This window comes from Colius striatus, chromosome 1 (assembly GCF_028858725.1).
Source record: "Colius striatus isolate bColStr4 chromosome 1, bColStr4.1.hap1, whole genome shotgun sequence".
Classification (NCBI taxonomy): Eukaryota; Metazoa; Chordata; class Aves; order Coliiformes; family Coliidae; genus Colius; species Colius striatus.
Genome location: NC_084759.1, coordinates 191383022 through 191404232, shown reverse-complemented (window position 1 = coordinate 191404232; position 21211 = coordinate 191383022). Strand labels below are relative to the sequence as shown.

The 21211-nt window shown below is 37.5% G+C and overlaps 1 protein-coding gene across 8 annotated transcripts in view; it reads left to right on the top strand.

Annotated features, from left to right (window-relative positions):
- The window catches only part of KIF21A (kinesin family member 21A), an 88599-nt gene that overhangs the window by 47209 nt on the left and 20179 nt on the right, over positions 1-21211 (top strand). For 4 of the 8 annotated variants that reach the window (XM_062018639.1, XM_062018629.1, XM_062018595.1 and 1 more), the window contains exons 10-24: positions 371-434; positions 1179-1382; positions 4709-4747; positions 7136-7220; positions 7401-7518; positions 8683-8871; positions 9761-9960; positions 10353-10460; positions 11506-11574; positions 11679-11890; positions 12525-12678; positions 13050-13250; positions 14540-14641; positions 15947-16112; positions 16616-16636. In XM_062018639.1, the coding sequence (XP_061874623.1) occupies positions 371-434; positions 1179-1382; positions 4709-4747; positions 7136-7220; positions 7401-7518; positions 8683-8871; positions 9761-9960; positions 10353-10460; positions 11506-11574; positions 11679-11890; positions 12525-12678; positions 13050-13250; positions 14540-14641; positions 15947-16112; positions 16616-16636 (1932 nt within the window). The remainder of the gene's footprint in view (positions 1-370; positions 435-1178; positions 1383-4708; positions 4748-7135; positions 7221-7400; positions 7519-8682; positions 8872-9760; positions 9961-10352; positions 10461-11505; positions 11575-11678; positions 11891-12524; positions 12679-13049; positions 13251-14539; positions 14642-15946; positions 16113-16615; positions 16637-21211) is intronic. The other 4 variants (XM_062018656.1, XM_062018622.1, XM_062018612.1 and 1 more) reach the window with 3 other exon arrangements.

The window sequence follows — 21211 nt, the reverse complement described above, 5'->3', positions numbered from 1 at the left end:
AGGCTTGTTTTTCACCTCAGGATAATCAACCAATTGACTTACCATGACTACATTGTTCTTTTTGTGCACTATTTGTCAGGTTACTTTTGGTTTATGGTATGTGCATTTTTAAGTGGTGCTAACGTGGAAAACAAATTAAATAGAAAAAGTTACTTGTAATAATTCTAATCATATGACACACAGGAACAAAAAACTAAATTCAGCTTGAAGGGGAAATTCATTTTACAAATGAGATAAGTTTTAAATGTGCAGCCCATATGACTTTTTGTCATCTTGTGCCTAGTAGCTGTATTTCAGGTATTTACACAGTTACCATGCTTTCTCAATCTTTCTCTTCCCCCTACTCACGTTTTCTCTCTGTCTTTCAAAGGAGAAGGAAATGAAGAAATTAGCAACATGATTCATAATTATATCAAGGAAATTGAAGATCTCAGGTATTTGCATAATATCTATTTGAACAATTTTCATTAAGAAAAAAACTCCAAAAGCCAGAAGTGTTAGCAAGTAAAAACTTCACCTATTTTCCTGTGTGGACATGACTTTAGGACAGCGGTCCTTCAGCTTCTAAGAGCATTTAATGTTACTCTTGGCCACAAAAGATTGAAATGTTAATGATGAAACTGACAGTAGAAATGGAAATCAGATGTTGCCTAGATAATTATGACTTGATATTGTTGCACAAAAGACAGTAAAATTTGGAACAATTATCTTATAACTTCAGAACCTTGTATATAAATGATAGCACTGAGAAAAATTACTTGTTATAATTGATGTTTGAGGAAAAAAAAAAATCTCTTTCTTGGAGGCTTATCATGCAAAAAGATATTTATTAGGTGTATTCCCAGTTACTGTTAGAGCTTTTCTGTAGCTTTTGTGTAATCTGTCTATACATACAGCCTATGCAGTTAAATGTGTACCTATGCAGTTAAATATGTGTACCTGTATCTGTGTGTATATTTATACAGACCTTTACATGCATTCTGACTATGTACGATAGGCATAACCATTGTGTTAAGTGGTCTCATCAAGGGATTTACTCAGTTGCATTTTGTGAGACTTCACTTTGTAGTTTCTTTTTAAACTGAAGGTAATGCATTACAGTTACATGTACTAAAGAGTAAACAGCTCATGAATTAGCAATATGTGTGATTCATTGTCTGCAATTCTTTTTTTTTAAGAGCAAAATTATTAGAAAGTGAAGCAGTGAATGAAAATCTTCGACGCAACTTGTCAAGAGCTTCAACAAGATCCGCATACTTTGGTGGACCATCAGCATTTTCTGCTTCTATGCTTTCTTCGGAGAAAGAGACAATGGAAATTCTAGATATAGCAAAAAGAGACCTAGAAAAGCTGAAAAAAAAAGAAAGGAAAAAGAAAAAGAGGTGGTGTATAAATTCATTACGCTATGTTTTCTCTTTATTGGTCAAGAGGTTTATTTTTGTAACCACTGAGACTTTAAAACTCTCTTATTGCTGCGTGGGTTTGGATTCTAAACTGCTGTTCCTTCAAACCCTTTTGTATATTGAAGTTATAGGTGTTTTTCTTTTGCATCTTTTCTTCTAGTGAAGTATGCAGTGTTTGTGAAGTGACTGTGTCTGTTGTAGGGAACCTTTCTGTGTAATTATGCACCATGGTAAGAGCACAGATGCTCTTCATACATTTTTATTTAAAAAAAAAAAAATCTTAAAATTGCATCTAAAATTCAACAGAGGTTTTTTAAAAAAATCAATCTTTTTTTCTATCATATATCAAAACTGAAACAACTTTCTGAAGAAAAGATATTCTGAAGCTGGGAATTCTTTGGTAGCTGTTGGAATGGCTTCTTTTGCATTAGCTTCTGCTTTTATGAATGTTTTTAATTTGAAGCTTCCTAATTCTCTGCAACATCATACTTTGCCCTTTTTTTTGCTGTCCAACTTCACATCTACTAAAATGCTCATAGACATTGATGTAAATGCCTGTTCAGATGGCAGTTAGTATAACAAGGATCTGTTTGTGTACTCTGAGAATTTGGTTCCATCAGAGACATTTTCCACACATCTGATCTATTACTCTTTCTACTAATGACCTTTCAGACTTAGACAAGAGTAAAACTGAAACAGTATAAACCTGAAATGTAGTTGAAGTATAACCTAGTTTTGAATTAGCTGCAATTTGAGGTCCTGTATCTGTAAATCCATTCATGACATAACTGCCCAATACTTGTAGAGAACTCTCATTTTAGCAACAAATAGATTATACCTTTGCTTGTCATATTTCAGGAAACTCTTCCACTTTTGTGGGGATTTTGATAATTTTTCTATCTCGTGTGTGGGAGCTTAAGATCAAGATGGAAGTATCAAACGAAATCACAGTACTCTGGCCTCTCTTCAGCCAAACACTTCAATCTGTTCTTTAAATACCAGAACAAGGAGATTTGCTTTTGTATGTTTCAACACATTTTAAAATCAAGCATGTATTGAAATATGTGCTTAGATAGAGCTCCAGTTGTTAGGTTGGGGCATGAGTAGCATGGGTAGCAAACAGGATTATGACTGGAAAATGGTTAAAGGTTACTAGATATCTTGAGTAATCTCTTATTGTAGGAGATGATAATTTTAGAAAAACATTTGGAAGTTGTGCCTCACATACAGTAGTAATTAAAACACATGGATCTTCATTTTGGTTTGGTTTTTTTTCTGAAAGAAGCTTATATGTCCAATCACACTTGCTCACAGCAGGACAATAATCTTGTGAATAGGATAGCCAAGTGATTTGATCCAGAAATAGGGACTACTTACCTAAACTATTTTTGAGGCCAGTTTTATATCCAATCATTATAGAGTTAGAAATCCATAGAAAAATATAAGTTGGTTGGTGCAGCCTCCTTCGTAAAGTGGGTCTTGTGTTCTGTAGAATGGGATCATACTCCTCAAAGTGCTGATGAGGTTTGAATCTATCTAGTGGCCCATCTGAAGGCTTCTTTGAGAGGAATACTTACAAATTTGAAGTGTATATGTTAGGAGAAAAATTCCTTAGAATCTAACAAATGCTGTAATTTGAGAGAGTATCCATGGTACTTGTTACCTGCAGAGTGCTTCTATCTAATGAAATGCAAAGTCTGTCTTCAGGATATATCACTGTGAATTTTTATTCTATTGAGATTTCAGGACATGTCAATGCTAATGTACTGTAAAGACACAATTTACCCTGAAGTTTGGAAAGAATTCTTTGCTCTACTTCTGTCTTCTACAGGCATTTAGTTGCTTTTACTGTACTGTCTTTTTTTAGGGTTACTATTCTTTTAAAATAGTCTAACTGGAGTTTTTCCTAGTAAAATGGGATCAGTAAGCCTAGCTACTCACTTCTGCCCCGTCTATTACCTTCTTGATCTGATTATTTCCTGGTTATGGGTCACTATGAAAAAAGATGCAGAATTTTAAGTACATGCAGCTTGTCTAAATTGTTGTGAGCTATCCTGAAGATCTGAGAGCCAGTTTCTGAATGAGCAGCAGGTATGTACTGCTATATATCTGTAGCCTTTAATAAGCATCTGTCAAAGTCAGAAACTGTTTACACAGTAGTAATATTTTGCTACTGAAAAATACTAACATGCTTGATTGGAGTATCTCACAGTTTGACATGAACGCTAGAAGCTCCAGTGCAAACTTTGCATGTCCCTTTTGAATTATTATTCAGCTTTACATGCCTGGTAACCTTTTTTGACTGTTGCTTTTGACTTCTTTAACCTTCATTAAACTAAATTATGGACAAAGTTACACAAGGTTATCTCCTAGCTAATACTGAAGAAAGACAGCAGTCATTATAAGGTGTAGCAAAAGCTCTTGCTCAACACTTGCTCATAATAGGAGCATGAAGCATTTTGATAGTTGTTGAGATTTAAGCCATTTCTACCCTTGAGTCATGCAGACTTTTTTTTTTAACTGATACATCCACATTTGCTCAAAAGAAAAAGTCCAGGTAAAAATACTAACACTTTGTCCATCTCATTGCTTCCGATACATTTTTGGTTTCTTTATTTATTAAAAAATAACAAACAATTATTGGCATGTACTTCTTGAATCCCAGAAAAATAAGTTGCAATTTTCTGCTTTTTTAAAAAAACAACAAACAACAAAACCCCAAACAGAAGAAATAAATTCAGTTTTAAATTTTTTTAATAAATTATCTTCAGAATACGAAAAATTACTCATTTCAGTTTTATATTACAATATTTAATCGTCATACATAAAACTAGTGCAGTGTCTTTTTCCTGATGTATTTCTGAGGATAGATATCTAACTTTGATTCAGTGGCAGTACTTGAAATTTTCAATCTTACTGACAATTTTAAATGGCAAAAGAAGAGAAAGCATTTTTTTTGTAATTAAATTATATTTTTCAAATCCATATTAGAAATAATTCTCAAAGTGAAATCTATTGTCTGTATCTAAAACTTCTTCCTTAGTATAACTTGAATTTACAATTGTTGACAGTGACAGATTAGTTAACCTACAAATGCTTCTTTGTGTTCTGTTTACTTTCCAACTGTGCAAAATGTATTGCCTTTTTACTACTTGTTGTCTCTTGATGGTATCTTTTGAAATTTCATTTTAGACTCCACAAGCTCATATATCATTTTTTTTACCTTCTTATCACTTTTGCTTTTCACTGTCTGGTTTGTCCTTCATTGGCTTGGCCTTCCAATACTGTACCTCGTGCTTTTGAAGGCTACAGAAACTTGAGGAAAGCAGTCAAGAAGAAAGAAGGTTGGAATATTTTCCAGGTTTTTAATTACCCGTCATTTCAATTAACTGGTTGTCATACATGAAAAGAAGTTGGGCAGATTCATAAATACTTCGAGTAGTTCATTTTGCGTTTCAAAATTCTTTCCTGTGTTTTGACTTTCAACAAGTTTTTAAACTGGAAAAACCTCTATTGTGGAATTGAGAATGGCTCTGGGATTGCAATGTGTTGAGCAGGTGTTTGTGGGGAGTTGGTACCTTTTGGAACTGCTATAGAATTAAGTGGATTTCTTTCTTGCATGGCTTGTATGGAATGAAAGGTGGGAGGAAGGTGCATATGAGTAGCTCGTATGGTAGGAAATGGATATCAGGCAGTATATGACAACAATAATTTTGGCATGTAAGATCAAGAAGGTCTTGCATCTTGACACCTTAGTTGCAGCTTTTGTTTTTGAAAGCACATGATGGAAGCCTTGACGATTCTTTCTGCTTGCTTTCAGTCGAAGCAGTAGTTAGTCACAGAGAGCAGTTGAGGGCTCTAGAAAGATAAATATACTGTCATTAAAAATTCAAGTAATAGAGCTTTTATTTTTCAGCCATCTACTTTGATCCAAAAAAAGGCCCCACTAAATTCATGCAGATGATGTGAATCCAGAGATGAGTAGCACACAAGTTAAGCAGTACAGTTCTGCCTAGGATTGCTGCTGGCTGTCCTTCCTCCAGTCTCTCCTTTTCTAGGCAGAACACATATTCTCTGTAGTGGTGAGCTCTGCACCATGTGCACACAGAAGGGAAGCTGGGGATTTGCCTCAATCTGCAAGAAGATTGCAGCTAAGATGTGTTATAATTTAGTTCTATTTACCAACACAAATCAGAACATGTTGTGGACTGAGATGGGAACTCATAGCTATGAGATTGTGTGGTATAGTGTTCTGTGATTGGCTTTTTTTCTGTATGAACCTGGTTAGGCTTTTTGCTTTCAGTCCTCTCTGCTGCTGTGTGGATTCAGGCAGTCCAAGCAGAAGCTCTCTGCCTTGTGCATCATCAGCTGTAACTGGATTCGGTTCCACTGGTGATGAGTGGGACAGAAGGAATTAGTTAATGCTGAACAGGTTAAAAAAATTTTGTAACAAAAAATCCTGTGTGCACACAAACATTGTGTTCTTAACTGGCACTCTTCAGAGCAGAGCTCTGTTTTAATGGTGGCTTTGGTAAATTAAAGTGTCCCAAATTTACTGAATGTTTCTCATCACTGCACTGAATATTGGATTTGTCCAAGAGCCAGACCTCAAGGCTGAGCTCCTTTTGGAGTCAGTGGAGGAAGATGTGCATTTCTAGTCAGCCTATCTGATCAATGAGAGCACATTGAAGTGTGGCAACCTATGCAGCTGAAGTTAGGTGAGATGGATTCCACATTATGCAGTCCTAACCACATTTTGTTGTTATTACCTGCTGTGGTGTCTTGCCCTGTTCTGTAGTGATTTCCCGTCTATTGGGGATGGTTTGGGTTTTGCACAAGTAACACTAGAGACTGATATTTGGTCCATGACAATTATAGAGTGCTGTTGGTTTTTAAAATTTGCATGTGATGTCTCAAATATGCACTTTTGAGTTCATCCTAATGGCTAATACAACAAATCTTTAAAACAAAACAAAAAAATCCCTTCTATAACTTGTGTAAGCCATCACTATAGTTCAGGTTGCCAAGACAGGAAAGAATATGCAAGTATTTAACTTTTAAATAAATTTTGAACTATAGTCTGAAAAATAAAAGCATGGAAATACACCGAAATAAAATCTTAAAAGCTGCGAAAAATATTTTTGAGACAGTCCTATTGCAAAAATTCAGTATTTCTCAACTCTTGTTGTATCAATGCCTTTTTTTTAGCATTCCCTTGATATTGAAGTAGATAACTGAGCAAAAAAGTAGACATAGGATGACCAATGAGGGTATTATTTAAGGCTTATACATAAATTTTCAGGTGATTGTAAGCACAAAGGCTCTGTTATAGTTTGAGAGTGTAGTAATACCTGTAACAGATATTGTACCTGTACACAATGTTCTTTGTTTTGTAAGAGCTATTCTGGGTACACTGCAACTTCCATGCAAATTAAGTATTGCTATAGTATATGAACATGTGTATTCTGGTTGTCCCAGTTGTGCAATGTGCTTTAAACCAATGTGCTAATCATTAATATTATTTTGCAAGCTAAGATAAGAGTAATTAAGCATTATTTTGTTATCTACAGGAGTTTGGAAGTTGTGTTTTACCCATGCCCAACACCTTCACCTTTGTCTAACAACATTTTGGTTTTCATCTTTATTTGGAATTACAAGTTTCTGGTTTGGGGAATGGGAAGCACATGCTATTTCAGTTTGTGAATATTTTGTGTCTGTGCCTCTTCTACTAGTGTTAAAGAGGATAACATGGATAACGAGCAGGAGAAGAGAGATGAAAAAGGCTCTTCAGAGAGAGACAATAATGAATTGGAAACAGTAAGTATTCAGAAATGTTCATGTTATTTGTTCATTGTCTCTTTAAAGACTTACAAGGTTATAGAAAGGAAATGAATAACAGGATCAGGTGAATACTGTGGCTTCACAATGTCACAGGTGACTGGGGGGTGGGAAAGTGTGAGTGTGCTTCAATGTCTTTTTATTTTGTATATTTGGTAGGAGGAGATTCAGGAAGTCAGTGATCACGAAGATGAGGAAGAGGAAGAAGATGATGATGAAGATGACATGGAAGTTGTTGAAAGCTCAGATGAATCAGATTCTGACTCTGATGAAAAAGGTGATGACAGTGCAATATTCGGTAGAATTTAACACTATCTGTCATTCCTTGAGTTTTACTAGCATTTGTAAAACCCACTGTCCGTAATTCTCTCTAGATTCTGTGTCCAGTGAATTCATTTTTGGTTATGGTGCTAAATCCTGTGATAAACATCTAAGCAAGTGTCCCCAAACAGGCTTTTAAAATGGACCAGAAGCCATCAGATGTTTGATAAACTTTACACTTTGGATTTTGTAACCATGAAAGAAGTGTTAAGTACTGAGTTACTTTTATATCTCGGGACAAACGACCAAGATGATAGCTTCCATTCACCTAATTTGGGAATGCATAAAATGTAGTTTTGAAAGGCTGGAAGTCCACCAGCCTTCCTAAATTTTTTGTGGCATTCAAGTTAAGACTGCTAGTCAGAGATAGCATCACAAGTAATTCTCTCATGTGAGTTGGGTAAATTGGCAAACCAAGTCTGTTGGTTGCTTTTTGAGAGACATGCAAACCATTAGTAGGATTTGCAGAACCTGAAGTTAAAAGATGATAATTCTCAGCTGACACCTTTATTCTGGCATACAAAAAAGCCAAATGGATGAAAGAAGATAACTTGTATAAACTTAACATGTGGGTTAGTACTTTTCACTTGTTTTTTCCTCCTACTTTTCTCATTCCCTTCCACTTCCATGGTTGAGGTGGCTCCTCTATTCCCAAAATTTTGCCTATATCTTTCTAAGAGGTAGAGAAGGGAAGCTCTCCTCTTGGAGTCTACCAGCAGTCAAATATGTTTTGTATAAACTGCTGAGTTTGTGAATGGCAGTTACTCTCCAGCCTTGAGTTGTGATTGAAATCTCACAGCCATTTGTATGGGGAAGGACAAATTGTTAATTTTGAGATTTAAATATGAGGAATGACAGCATGTGAGCAACTGTGATCCAAATGAGAGATATCTTTCCCTATCTCTTTTCCGGTTGTAGGATGGAGAGTGTTTAAGGAGAAGCCTTTGATAGTCGATTGCAGATAATGGTTTCACTTGCTGCAATGTGCTTTGTGTAAAAATTCTCCTATGCCCAATTTGCATGTCAGGAAATGACACTAATATTGTAGGTGATGTCTGTATTTGTGGTCATTGCTGCTTTAACAGAAGAGTTAATTTTTAATTAAATCTTTTTGTTTTAGAAAATTATCAAGCTGACTTGGCAAATATCACCTGTGAAATAGCCATTAAGCAGAAACTGATAGATGAGCTGGAGAACAGCCAACGAAGGCTGCAAACATTGAAAAAACAATATGAAGAGAAACTAATGATGCTACAACACAAAATTCGAGACACTCAGCTGGAAAGAGATCAGGTTCTTCAAAATTTGGGTAAGAGGTACAAAACAATTTAGATGATGTGTAAAATATTAAGTTGATTATTGCTACTTCCCTCTCTTCTTTTATCAAATGTGATAAAAAATTGCAGAAAACAGAGATAGATTTGTACCCATAATAGCTTCTATCAGAACTGAGAGGGATTTTTTGTTTAAAATGCCTTTACTGCCATTCAACCAACTGATTTGATTGAGTAAACATTTTTGGTTTCCTAGAAGCTCTCATTTTAACCTAGTCCTTGAGATAGTTCCCGAATTAAAAGTTCTTTCCCACTCCTGCCTCCCTCCTTTCCTTTGATCTGCTTAAGTACTAGTGTCAGTCGCCTTTCAGAGATGTTTTACTGACAAGAAACTTTTTTGAGTATGTAATAACACTGAGATGAAAAAGTAACTGAGTTAGGAAGCTTAAAGTCAGAAATAGTTGAACTTTGAGAGTACTGGAAGAAATGTTCTGTTTGTTTCGTTCTTTTAAAAAGATATATACTGTATAGTTGTGTGCTTCACAAGTGTTTGCTGCTTCCTTACAACTTCCCTTTTTTGATCAGTAACAGAAAAGGGATACTAGTCTTGGTGACTCTTGGGACTGCTGGTATGATCTTGTGTACATATATGTGAATGAGCATGTGTGTATCTGTGTCTTCGGGTGCTCTGATATTTGTTGTCTAGTGCAAAGAAATTGGAAGCAAAGCATCAATATCTCTTATCCAAGAACTCATATAAGGTGGAAGATTTGATGCAGTGGAGGTGATAAGTGCTAGAGACACATTAAATATTTCAAAGATGTTGCAGATAATAATAAAGGCAGAGCAAAAAGTCATCTGCTGTGGCTGACAAAATGAAAATATCCTGAACAAGTTCAGACTAAGAATTCAATTTTTGTTTAGGTTCTGTAGAGACCTATTCAGAAGAAAAGGCAAAAAAAATCAAGTCAGAATATGAAAAGAAGCTCCAAGCTATGAATAAAGAACTACAGAGACTTCAAACAGCACAAAAGGAACATGCACGATTGCTTAAAAATCAGTCTCAATATGAAAAGCAACTGAAGAAACTGCAGCAGGAGGTGACAGAGATGAAGAAAACCAAGGTACATTTCAGTATATTGAAGTACTGTACAATGAGTGTTTATTGAGAACTACTTTGAAATCTCCTGTGCACTTATCTACCAGATCACTCTGATCTTGCTGCCAGCTGCTTGGAAGTCTGCCAACAGAAAAGATAGAAAGACTAAGCTGCTCCTACGGGAGAGGGGTGGCTTTTAGGTTTAATAAACAGAAATTATGGTTTTGGACATGGAGAAGCTTGCACTGCTTATTAGCTGTTAGCACTGAGTGAAGATGCATTAAATGGTAGAGATAAATTGCTAAAAGCTTATAATATACTGGAAGATGGCAATTTGAAGAAGAAACCCTATATAAGTGGAGGCAGGGAACAGCACTTCAGTGTTAGCAGCTTTGCCAAGTGGTGATGTTTTTACAGGTTCGCTTGATGAAACAAATGAAAGAAGAGCAGGAGAAAGCTAGAATGACTGAATCAAGAAGAAATAGAGAGATTGCACAGCTTAAAAAGGAGCAACGCAAACGAGAGGTGATTTTGACACATAAAGAGCTTTGATTTGAAACAAGCGTGTATCATCATGATCATGGAATCATAGAATGGTAGGGGTTGGAAGTGACCTTTAGAGATCATCAAGTCCAACCCCCCTGCAGAAGCAGGTTCACCTAGGTCAGGTTGCATAGGAACGTGTCCAGGTGGGTCTTGAAGACCTCTAAGGAAGGAGCCTCCACAACCCCTCTGGGCAGCCTGTGCCAGGGCTCCCTCACCCTCACAGTGAAATAGTTTTTTCTTATATTTAAGTGGAACTTTTTGTGTTTCAGCTTCATCCCATTACCCCTTGTCCTGTTACTGTCTACTATAGAAAAGAGGGATGTCCCAACCTCCTGACACCCACCCTTTAGATATTTATAAATGTTAATAAGATCTCCCCATAGTCTTCTCCAGACTAAACATCCCCAGTTCCTGCAGCCTTTCCTCGTATGAAAGATATTCTGTTCATCTTGGTGGCCCTGCGCTGGACTCTCTCTGGCAGTTCCTTGTCTCTCTTGAGCTGCGGAGCCCAAAACTGGACACAGTACTCCAGATGAGACCTCACCAGGGCAGAGTAGAGAGGGAGAAGATGATGTGCATCACGCAGATGATGTGCATCTGCATGCAGGCTCGTGATGTGTATATGTATTCACTGAGGCAGGCATGTACTGTTCACCAGTCAAAATGCAGTTAATTTGAGTTTACTTCTATGACAACTCAGTTCCTAGTTTCAGGTGGTAAATGCAACAAAAAAACCCATTTATTGAATATCTAATAAAGTAGTACTTTATTAGCTGACTATTCAGAAAACTTGCTACCACCTTTCTTGCATGTGGGAATTCTTTTTATAGAGAACTGATATGGTGAAACATGTTTTTAGTCTGCACTAAAAAGAAACAATTATTACTTGACCACTTCTCGTCACAACAGTCTTGAAAAATTGTAACTGCGTAAAGGCTTCATTTTGTTGGGTTTTTTTAATACAACACAGTCCTTTTGGCAAATAATGGAAAAAATATCCTGTGCTGCTTGTATTTTTTCACAGCATCAGCTCAAGCTTCTGGAAGCTCAGAAAAGAAATCAAGAAGTTATCTTACGGCGCAAAACTGAAGAGGTATTGTGAAACAGCAATGTGTCTTTGCAAACAAAATGATACTGTGTTGTTACTTAGAAGTCATGATTACCTCCCTACAAAAATGTCTATGCACTGTGTTTCAGGTTACAGCCCTTCGTCGGCAAGTAAGGCCTCTGTCTGATAAAGTGGCAGGAAAAGTAAGTCGAAAGTTGAGCCTGCCTGAGCATCCTATACAGGAAGCAAGTTCTAGCTCATCATTTGAGCATGATGGTTCAAGAACAGCAGCACAGCAGAAGATGAGAATTCCCATTGCAAGGGTTCAAGCATTATCTGTAACTGCAACAAATGGGACAGGGTAAGGATTAAAACTCTTCAGTACTCTCTTAAGAGAACTGAAAATTGCATCGACTTTCTAACAGACAATCTTGTGTTGCAGTAGTTATTTTTTCAAACTGCAGGCACATAATGCTCATAAAACAGCCATTTTACCATTAGCAAATGCAATTTGAGTTTTGTGGGTTTAAGAAAATGTGGAATAATAAAAAAAATGACATTAAATAACAGTCACGTTAAGCCTCAAAATTTCAAAATCCAGTTAATCTGCTGTTAAAGTGAAATGCTCTTGGTGGTTCAAGGCCTGCAGTGTTCTTAAATATGGAGAAAAACTGGTTGGAAAAAAATGAATGTATTAGAGATTTGTTGATCATCTTCCACTGTGACTTGAAGCAGATATTTTTGTTTAATAGGGAGCAACTCTTAAGTGGCATTCTATTTCAATGGTACATCATACAAGATCCCATTGTGTCTGCTTTGCATAAGTATATGCAGTATATTTAAGTGCAGTAGGGTTCGGAGCTGGATGCAGGTAGCTGTCTTAAATACATATAAGTCATCCATGAAAAATATTCTGACCTGATCATTTCCACATTCAAATGTGTAATTGGACTACTTTAGACTTTATCTGTATATTTCTCTTGAATTAATTACAGAAAGAAATACCAGCGGAAAGCAGTGACAAGCAGAGTTTACTCCTCAAAGGCTGCCAGGATGAAGTGGCAGTTACTTGAACGCAGAGTGACTGATATCATTATGCAGAAGATGACCATTTCCAATATGGAGGCAGATATGAACAGGTTACTTACGGTGGGTGATCTGCTCTGCACTGTTGGCTGTATCATCTTATTAAAGAAAGAGCGAGCAGTGCATTTACATTTGCTGTACATTCATTGCTGTGGTGATGCTATAGGCAAAGTGGTTTGGAATCCATTGCACTCAGTGAAGACACTCTTTAACAACTCCAGTAAGCATTTAGGCCAGGGGATTACTATGCTTAGTGAAAACCAAAAAGCACATTATTGCACAAATACATAATATATTCACATGTGTAACTGTTTCATATAGAAATAATCTTCCTTGTTATACTTTCACTAGCAAGAAAACCAAAAAGGTTCTTAAGTGCCCTAAATGTTTACTAATTCTTTTTTTATGGAATATTATGTCTTTGGTGAAAATAGCAACGTGAAGAACTCACAAAAAGAAGAGAGAAGCTTTCAAAGAAAAGGGAGAAGCTCATCAAGGATGGGAGTGGCAGTGAAGCAGACAGAAATGTCCAAAACATAAATGAAGAGATGGAATCGCTAACTGCGAATATAGACTACATTAATGACAGCATTTCTGACTGCCAGGCAAACATTATGCAAATGGAGGAAGCAAAGGTAGGCCAAATATTAATGCAAAAACAGGAAAATGGAGAAAAGAGAACACCAGTGGGTTAGCCTTGAAAGTGTTGTCATTTCACAATGAATTCAGTTTTGCCTGTATAATTATTGAACCGGGAAGTGAAAATTGGTGAAAACTTGGGTGAGGTTTGAAACAAGGAGTGTTTGTACAACCAGACTTTCAAATCCGAGTTTTAATGTCAGTAGTATAATGCAAGTTAAGATGGAAAAGCATTTAACTGTAAAAGCTGATGCTTTATATTCTTCTGGCATTAAATTAATGTAATTCTTGAGACTTTGGAGTAACCACTTGTATCCTCTTTCTGCATCTGTTGATATGTTTCCTGTTGGTTTTGTATACTTAAAATACTTTTAAATAACTTTGTATGTGAGAATTTATGTAATCTTTTTTTGTATTGCATAGTGCATTGAGTCCCACAACAGTGGCTTTCTATAACTAAAGAGCCTTTTCAGGCCAAGTTGCTAGTTTAGGGTTGGCACTTTGTAATAGAAATTTATTCAAAGGAAATAGTCTATTACAATTGATGTAGAAATTAGAATGTTAACAAAAGCAGTGAAATCCAGATGTGAAAACTCTTATAATGAGCATTATGCCTTACATCATCTATCAGGAAGGATCCACCGCAATCTTGCATGTCTCTTGGCGCTTGAAGTCTGAACTGTAATCGATAACAGTATTTTTATATTGCAATACTTGAGTTCTCCCTCTCCCATCTTGGGCTAAACTGTTCTTTAAACTCATATTACATCGCCAGCAGCTTCTACTGTTTTAATCATAACAGGTTTTGGACAGCATGATTCAATGTTAGAGGGCTTTACCAGTAAAGAAGTAGTGAATACAAAAGGCTTAATGATTCTTAGGAGTACCAGAGTGCTTAGTACTGACTGACAATAATTGGAAGAAAAAGGAGGAAAAGACTAGAAGAAAGTCTTCCATCTCTGCAGCCTCATGCACTTGAAGAAATGCACTAATTTCTGCATCCACTGTGAATAGTTTAGCTTGTAGGAAAAAGGGGTCTGAATTGAAGTTTGAGAGCTTTCTAATAGGAAAGAAGCTGAAGCAGGGACAGACTGGGAAGGCTATAGAGTCTATACTGTGAGGTGTTTTGAGGATAGTTTGGAAAACAAATCTTTCAGATATGATTTGGAAATACCAAGAAGATGAAATGAGTGATACTGCAGCATCTTCACTGTTTGTTTTCTATGATGATTGTTATGATTGTGAAAAACACCTTTTTTTAATCTGGCTTTATTGTTGCACACAGGAAGAAGGAGAGACCTTGGATGTAACAGCAGTAATTAATGCTTGCACTTTGACAGAAGCTCGATATTTGCTTGATCACTTCCTCACAATGGGTATCAATAAGGTAAGGAATTCAGTAAAATATGGATGTTCCAGGACCTTGCCATGTACCAGGAGCAGAGGTGTGCTGACATAGTGACTATGTGCATTAAACAAAGCAAAGCTGGTTAATGCCATTGAGTCATGCTACTTCTCAGTGTGAAGGCCCTTCAACTCTACCTCATGTTGTTCCTTTAAGAGCACTAGCTTTTCATAATCAAATAAACCTCTTTCTGTGCTTTTCAGTAAGCTCCAAGAATGCTGAAAGTCTTTTTTTAGAGACTGTCAAAGCCAATTCCTTAATGTTACCATTTAGAAGATTTCTTTTAAGGTGTATATTGGTGTGTCAGACTTTTTTTGAGTAGAGAAATAGAGGCTTTTTGTGAAAACCTTGAAGAGTAGTATTTTCAAGATGAATATTTGGCAGTTTATAACCTGGTGCACACATGTATCACATACTTTTGCTGCTGCTTTCTGCTGGGAGGCTGTACTCTGTCATTGAATCTGATGAAAGTTTTCAAAGCTGTGGAAATGGGCTTTAGGTCAGTCCACTGACCAGTTCCCCGTTCTTTTCTTCATTCTTAGTTCATTGCTATGCGTTTAATTAGAAAATTTAGTGTGTTTTGTGAAAAAAGGAAATTTCCCACAGTCATATTGACTTCTGCAAACTTCAGGTTTTCGAGTTTTTCAGCTCTTGGATGGGTTGAATGGATATCTGATTCCTTGCAGCAGAGCTAATACGAAGAAAGTGCACCCAACTCTTAATAATTTCTCCTTATCATGATAAAAAGGTGTTTTATGATAAGATGTTTCTCCTCATTCTGGTTAGTAGTTATTGTGTAGGAGAACTGAAAGTGACCTTTCTTGCAAAATTGGTTGTAGATACTGTCTACTCTGTTTTCCACATGCATGTTGTTCAGTTCACGATAAACTCATGGACTGTTTTTTGCTGCTGTATCCTGGGTAATAATTTTTTTAAAGTATTTGGTGAAAAACTGAGGTGTTGATTTTTTTTTTTTTTTTTGTCCCAGATTCTTGCTACTCTTAAATGTAAAGAATCTGTGAATTGTACTTAGGAGTCACGTCCAGCTTGGACATTGCTGTATTTGCAAGGCAGAGTGTGAGGGACACAAGTGAAATAAATTCCTAAGGAATCTCTTTAAAAAACAAACCAAAACCCTTTAATTGATATTTGATCTTTAATATGTGAGGGGAAGGTTATAATGTACCTGTTTTTTGTATTTATTGTTTTAAAAAAGCTTTGTCCATTTCTCATTTTGTAACAAGTTGTGATTAAAGCATTTGTTATCTTCTTTCTTCTCCCTCCTAGGGTCTCCAAGCAGCTCAGAAAGAAGCTCAGATCAAAGTTCTTGAGGGCCGCCTTAAACAGACAGAAATTACTAGTGCTACTCAAAACCAGCTGCTATTTCATATGCTAAAAGAAAAAGCTGAGTTAAATCCTGAACTTGACGCTTTGCTGGGTCATGCTTTGCAAGGTAATTTTGTCATCATCTGCTCTAATGGTCAGCTGCATGTCATGGTTGCCTTTCATGCATGCTATACTGGGTATTCTAGGCTATTTCTTTTCTGAATAGATGCTGTATTTTAACATCTTAAACTCTTTTTCATGATTGACGTTGCATGTATGTCATATTTCAAGTCTATCCCTTCAGAAGTGAAAAGTAGGAAATAAGGATTTTTTTTTGTTTTTGGGACTTAATTTTTAAGTAATTTGCTTGTGACTTTTACAATTTGGTATGATTTTGGCTTCTGAATGTGAAATTCTAAATAGTCCTGTTGAGTTCTGTTCAATCATCATATGTTAGTGATTTTGGAAGTGACGTCTCATATCTGCTACGGCATCTATTCTACTTGTCATGAGATTACATTAAGAAAAATGTAGAATACATTTGGGTACTTTTGTTTTATTTCTTTTTATAAATGGATATGTTTTGATTGGAGTGTTGCTTTTGTTTCCTTGTTGCTGTTATTTACACAGACCTAGATAGCATACCACTGGGTAAGTATGTTTAGCTTTCTGTGTACTGTACAGCTGCATGAATTACTAATTCATTCATGTTGACTAACAGGTGCATCTTAGAATCTGAATGTGTGAAGTTTGCATGAACTATTCTGTAAATGTATTCATTTATCATAAGCTTCCAGGATGTTTATTCCTTTCTGAAACCACCCACAAACCCTCATGTTAGATTTGTCAGATAAGAAGGGAACACAGTAAGCAGAACTGAATTTCAAATGTATGACTTGCTGCTTACAAACCTGTAGTATATTCAGACTATATAAAGCTATTTGGTGAGGTACTACTGCTGTAGCCGTGACAAGCTACTCATCTGTTGAGGTCTGAAAAAAGGGAATTTTTTTTTACATTCAGGTCACTTTTAACATTTTGCAGATAAGTGATTTTGTAATGTGCACATTGTATGGAATGCAGGTTATATCTCACTTTTTCAATTGATTTTAGTTACTGACCACTGATTTTGAGGAGATGAGTCTTTTGTTGTTGTTGTTTTTAAAATGATTCCCAAATAAACTATGTGTATATTCTCCCTTCCTTTGCTCCTACCCACAAATTGACTATGTTTGAAAACTGAACATATCAGTAACTGTTTCTTTTGTATTGTCTTGTCATACTTCCAATCCCATTATGCTGTCTTGTGCTAGTTTGCATAGGTGTCTGAAACATTTCAAAAGCACAAGACTGCCTGAAAGTGTATAGATCATCTAGTATAAGCTGCTGAGAGCTTTGCCAGCTCCCTGACAGGCAAAACCTGAAGATCTGTGTCAGGGCATCTTGCTACATACAGCCAGTATTTATTCAGGAACTTCAGTGTTTATTAATATCATAGTGTATCTAAAATTATCCCTTATTGTGTGTGCATGTATGTGTGTTCACCTCTGTTGGAGTGTGAGCAATGTTTCTTCAGCCAGGAAGATTGCATGGTGTTTTCTTCAGCTCTAGAGAAGCTTTTCCTTATTAACAGCATCTGGAACAGTGAAAAGGCACTTGTTAAATGCATTTAAGCAGGAACTCTACTGTCAACATTTTTTTTTAGAGTATATCTCATTAAAGAAGCTTTTTAATACTTTGCAAGCAAGATCTGAAGTGTTTAAAACACCTGTGCTGCTCAGGACTGTGCTAACAATTTGTAGGAAGGCAGCTTCACTGTGGGTGTATCGGGGCTGGATATACTCTACTAACTGCAGTCCAGGGTGAAATCCAAACTGTTGATAGTGTTGATGATGACTTTGTGTCTGAACTCCCTGCAGCCCAGGTGGCAGTGAGGCTCTGACTGGCACTGCCATCTGGTTAGCAGGTACTCTGTTGGTGCAGGGGCTCCCTGGTAACCTGACATGATTCCTTGGGATAGAAGTGTGGGAGGCAGCAGACCCTGAGCTCAGTTTCACCAGGCTGCCTGACAGCTCTGTGTCAGTACCCACCAGCCCCATCCCAAGCAGAGGGGTTGCACTTCCAAGGTGCTTCAGAACCATTCCCTTGATGCCATCTTTGAGCTCTGTGATCTTCACAAGTTCTTAGCCATTTGAATACATTTGGCTTGAAGAATTGGAGGAGCTGCTTTTCTATCCCACCTGTGACATCTGGATGTTCAAGCCTGTGGCTCCCAGCCATGTATGTGCAGATCTTCAGATGGCTGGTCAAGTGTCATTTACTCTGAATGAGCTGTGCTGGTGTACTGCCTTTTACTGGTACTGTCTAGTTGCCTCTGCATGAGGATGAAGACAAGTCATCAGAAAAGCTCTCCACTGTTCTTCAGTCACTGGTTTATTAGCAGTCATCTCAGCTGCTTCTCACAAACTGTTCTGCCTTTACTAACTTGATTGCTCCTTTCATCTCTTCTTGCTCAGGACTTCTTGCAGAATCTTGCTCTGCTGCCTCTTCTCATTTATTTTTGTTGGTTCTGTATGCTTGTTTCTACCTGAGGGATTTGTGTAGTCTTCCTGTGCTGAATTGCTAAAAAACTGAAGAAAAATATGAGTAGATGACAGGTCACAGGAATGTGAGCTTACAAATAAAATCCTATCTTTTGTGGCTATTCCACACTTTCTACTTTGTTGCCTGTCAGAGTTGTCCTGAGTTCTTTGAGAAGGGGATGCAGTAACATCACCCTTATAAATCTTTTTTTTAAGTGATGTTATTGATGCTGCTTTCATGGCTTGCTAGAAGGAGCAGTACTTGAGATCCCATCTTCTGCAGAAGACACAATAATAACATGTATAGAAAAGATATAATGTGGATTCACAGGATGGAACAGAAAAGAAAGTTCAGAGTGTTATTCTTGGGACTTTGCTTTATCAGAAATACAACAATGCTATAAATAATTAAGGTTACATTATTAAAACCAATACAGCAGTTGTGAACCTCTAAAGTGTGTTATTGATGTCAATGGTAGATTGAGGTACAACTTTGACTTTATCAGGAAACATTTTTAGATGTAGCATACAAAAGAAGGCAGCATTTTCCTTTTTCTTCATTTCTCCTAGGAATTCAAATGGAGACTGTGTATCTTTCCTTCCTTTTTCCAAAACATGAACTTGCACTTAAAACATGAATATGGATGTCATGCTTGAACCCCAGCCAGCAGCAAAGCCTCACACATCTACTCACTCCTTCCCGTTGGTGGGATGGGGGAGAGAATAGGAAAAGTGACAGAACTTGTGGGATGAGACAAAGACAGTGTAATAGGGAAAGCAAACTTGCACACACAAGCAAAGCAAAACAAAGAATTCATTCTCTGCTTCTCATAGGCAGGCAGATGTTCAGCCATCCCCAGGAAATCCAGGCTCCTGCATGTGTCATGGTTACCTGGGAATTAAAACAATGGAACTCCAAATGCTTCCCCCTTCCTGCCTCTTTCCCTCAGCTTTACATGCTCAGCATGATATCCTATGGTGTAGGATATCTCCTGGGTCAGTTGGGATCAGCTGTCCCAGCTGTGCCCCCTCCCAACTCCTTGTGCACCCCCACCCAGCCTCCTCGCTGATGGGATGGGGTGAGAAGCAGGAAAGGCTTTGACTCTGTGGACACTGCTCAGCAGTAATGAAAACATACCTGTGTTATCAACACTGTTTCCAGCACAAATCCAAAACGCATCCTCATCCTACCTACTGTGAAGAAAATTAACTCTGCCCCCAACAAAACCAGCACAATGGACAAACCTATTTTAATACAGGTGCTAACTGTATTGGTTCTATGCATTACAAATGCTATCTGCTTTCTGGCAGAAATAAAGTAAATAAGCATCTCTAATAATAAAAATAGATGTAATGGAATGTTTTAAGGGGCTACAAGGACAAGTGCAGAGTCCTGTACCTCAGGAGGAACAACCCAATGCACCAGTACAGGCTGGGGGTTGACCTGCTGGAGAGCAGCTCTGCAGAGAAGAGACCAGGGAGTCCTGGTTGATAATAAACTAATCATGAGCCAACAATGTGCTCTCATGACCAAGAAGGCCAATGGCATCTTGGGATGCATCAAGAAGAGTGTGGCCAGCAGGTTGAGGAAGGTTCTCCTCCTCCTCTACTCTGCCGTGGTGAGGCCTCATCTGGTGTCCTGTGTCCAGTTCTGGGCTCCCCAGCTCAAGAGGGACAGGGAGCTTCTGGAGAGAGTCCAGCACAGGGCCACAAAGGTTGTTAGAAACTGGAGCATCTTCCTTATGAGGAAGGGCTGTGGGATCTGAGACTGTTCAGCCTGGAGGAGACTGTGGGGGGATCTCATTAATACTTACAAGTATTTAAAAGTTATATGTGAAGAGGATGGGGCAACACTTTGGTGTCTGGTGATAGGACAACGGGTGATGGACAAAAGCTGGAGCACAGGAAGTTCCTCTTAAACAGAAGGAAAAACTTCTTTCCTGTAAGGGTGAGGGAGCCCTGCCACAGGCTGCCCAGGGAGAGTGTGGAGTCTCCTTCTCTGGAGGTTTTCAAAGCTTACCTGGATGTGTTTCTGAGTGACCTGATCTAGGTGGACCTGCTTGAGCAGGGGGATTGGTCTAGATGATCTTTAGAGGTCCTTTCCAACCACTACCATTCTGTGATTCTGTGTGTTTGGTTTCCTAACAGTTTGGAATTGATTTTACGTATGCCCTGAACGGGTTGTCTCATCTTAATGTTTTGCATCATTTGCATGCAGACATGTTAATCTGGTGTTTGACAGTGATAACTTGTGTCAAGCATGCTGGCGTTGTCGTTTGTGGACAGGTTTGTGTATCCATTTTAATTCATGAGCATGTCCACTGAAAGCTTTGTTGTACTTCAGTACAATTATTTACTTTCTAAGAATCAGTTTTGTAGTATTAAATGGTGGCATCATCCTGTTTTGAAACTGTTAAAATATACTAGAAAAGTGCTTGCTTCTTGTCAGTCCAAATGGTGCCATGCTTTGTAAGCTGAGACAGTCTCAGCTTACCAACTAGTTAAAAATACAAATTTATAGGGTTTTTTTATTGTAACCAGCCTTGTTCTGCCTTGGAGCAAGGAGATTACAGAGGAGGAAGAGATATCTTTACTTGTCCATTGATTTATGTCCTGTCTCTTCCATATTTTGCAGTTCATTTCC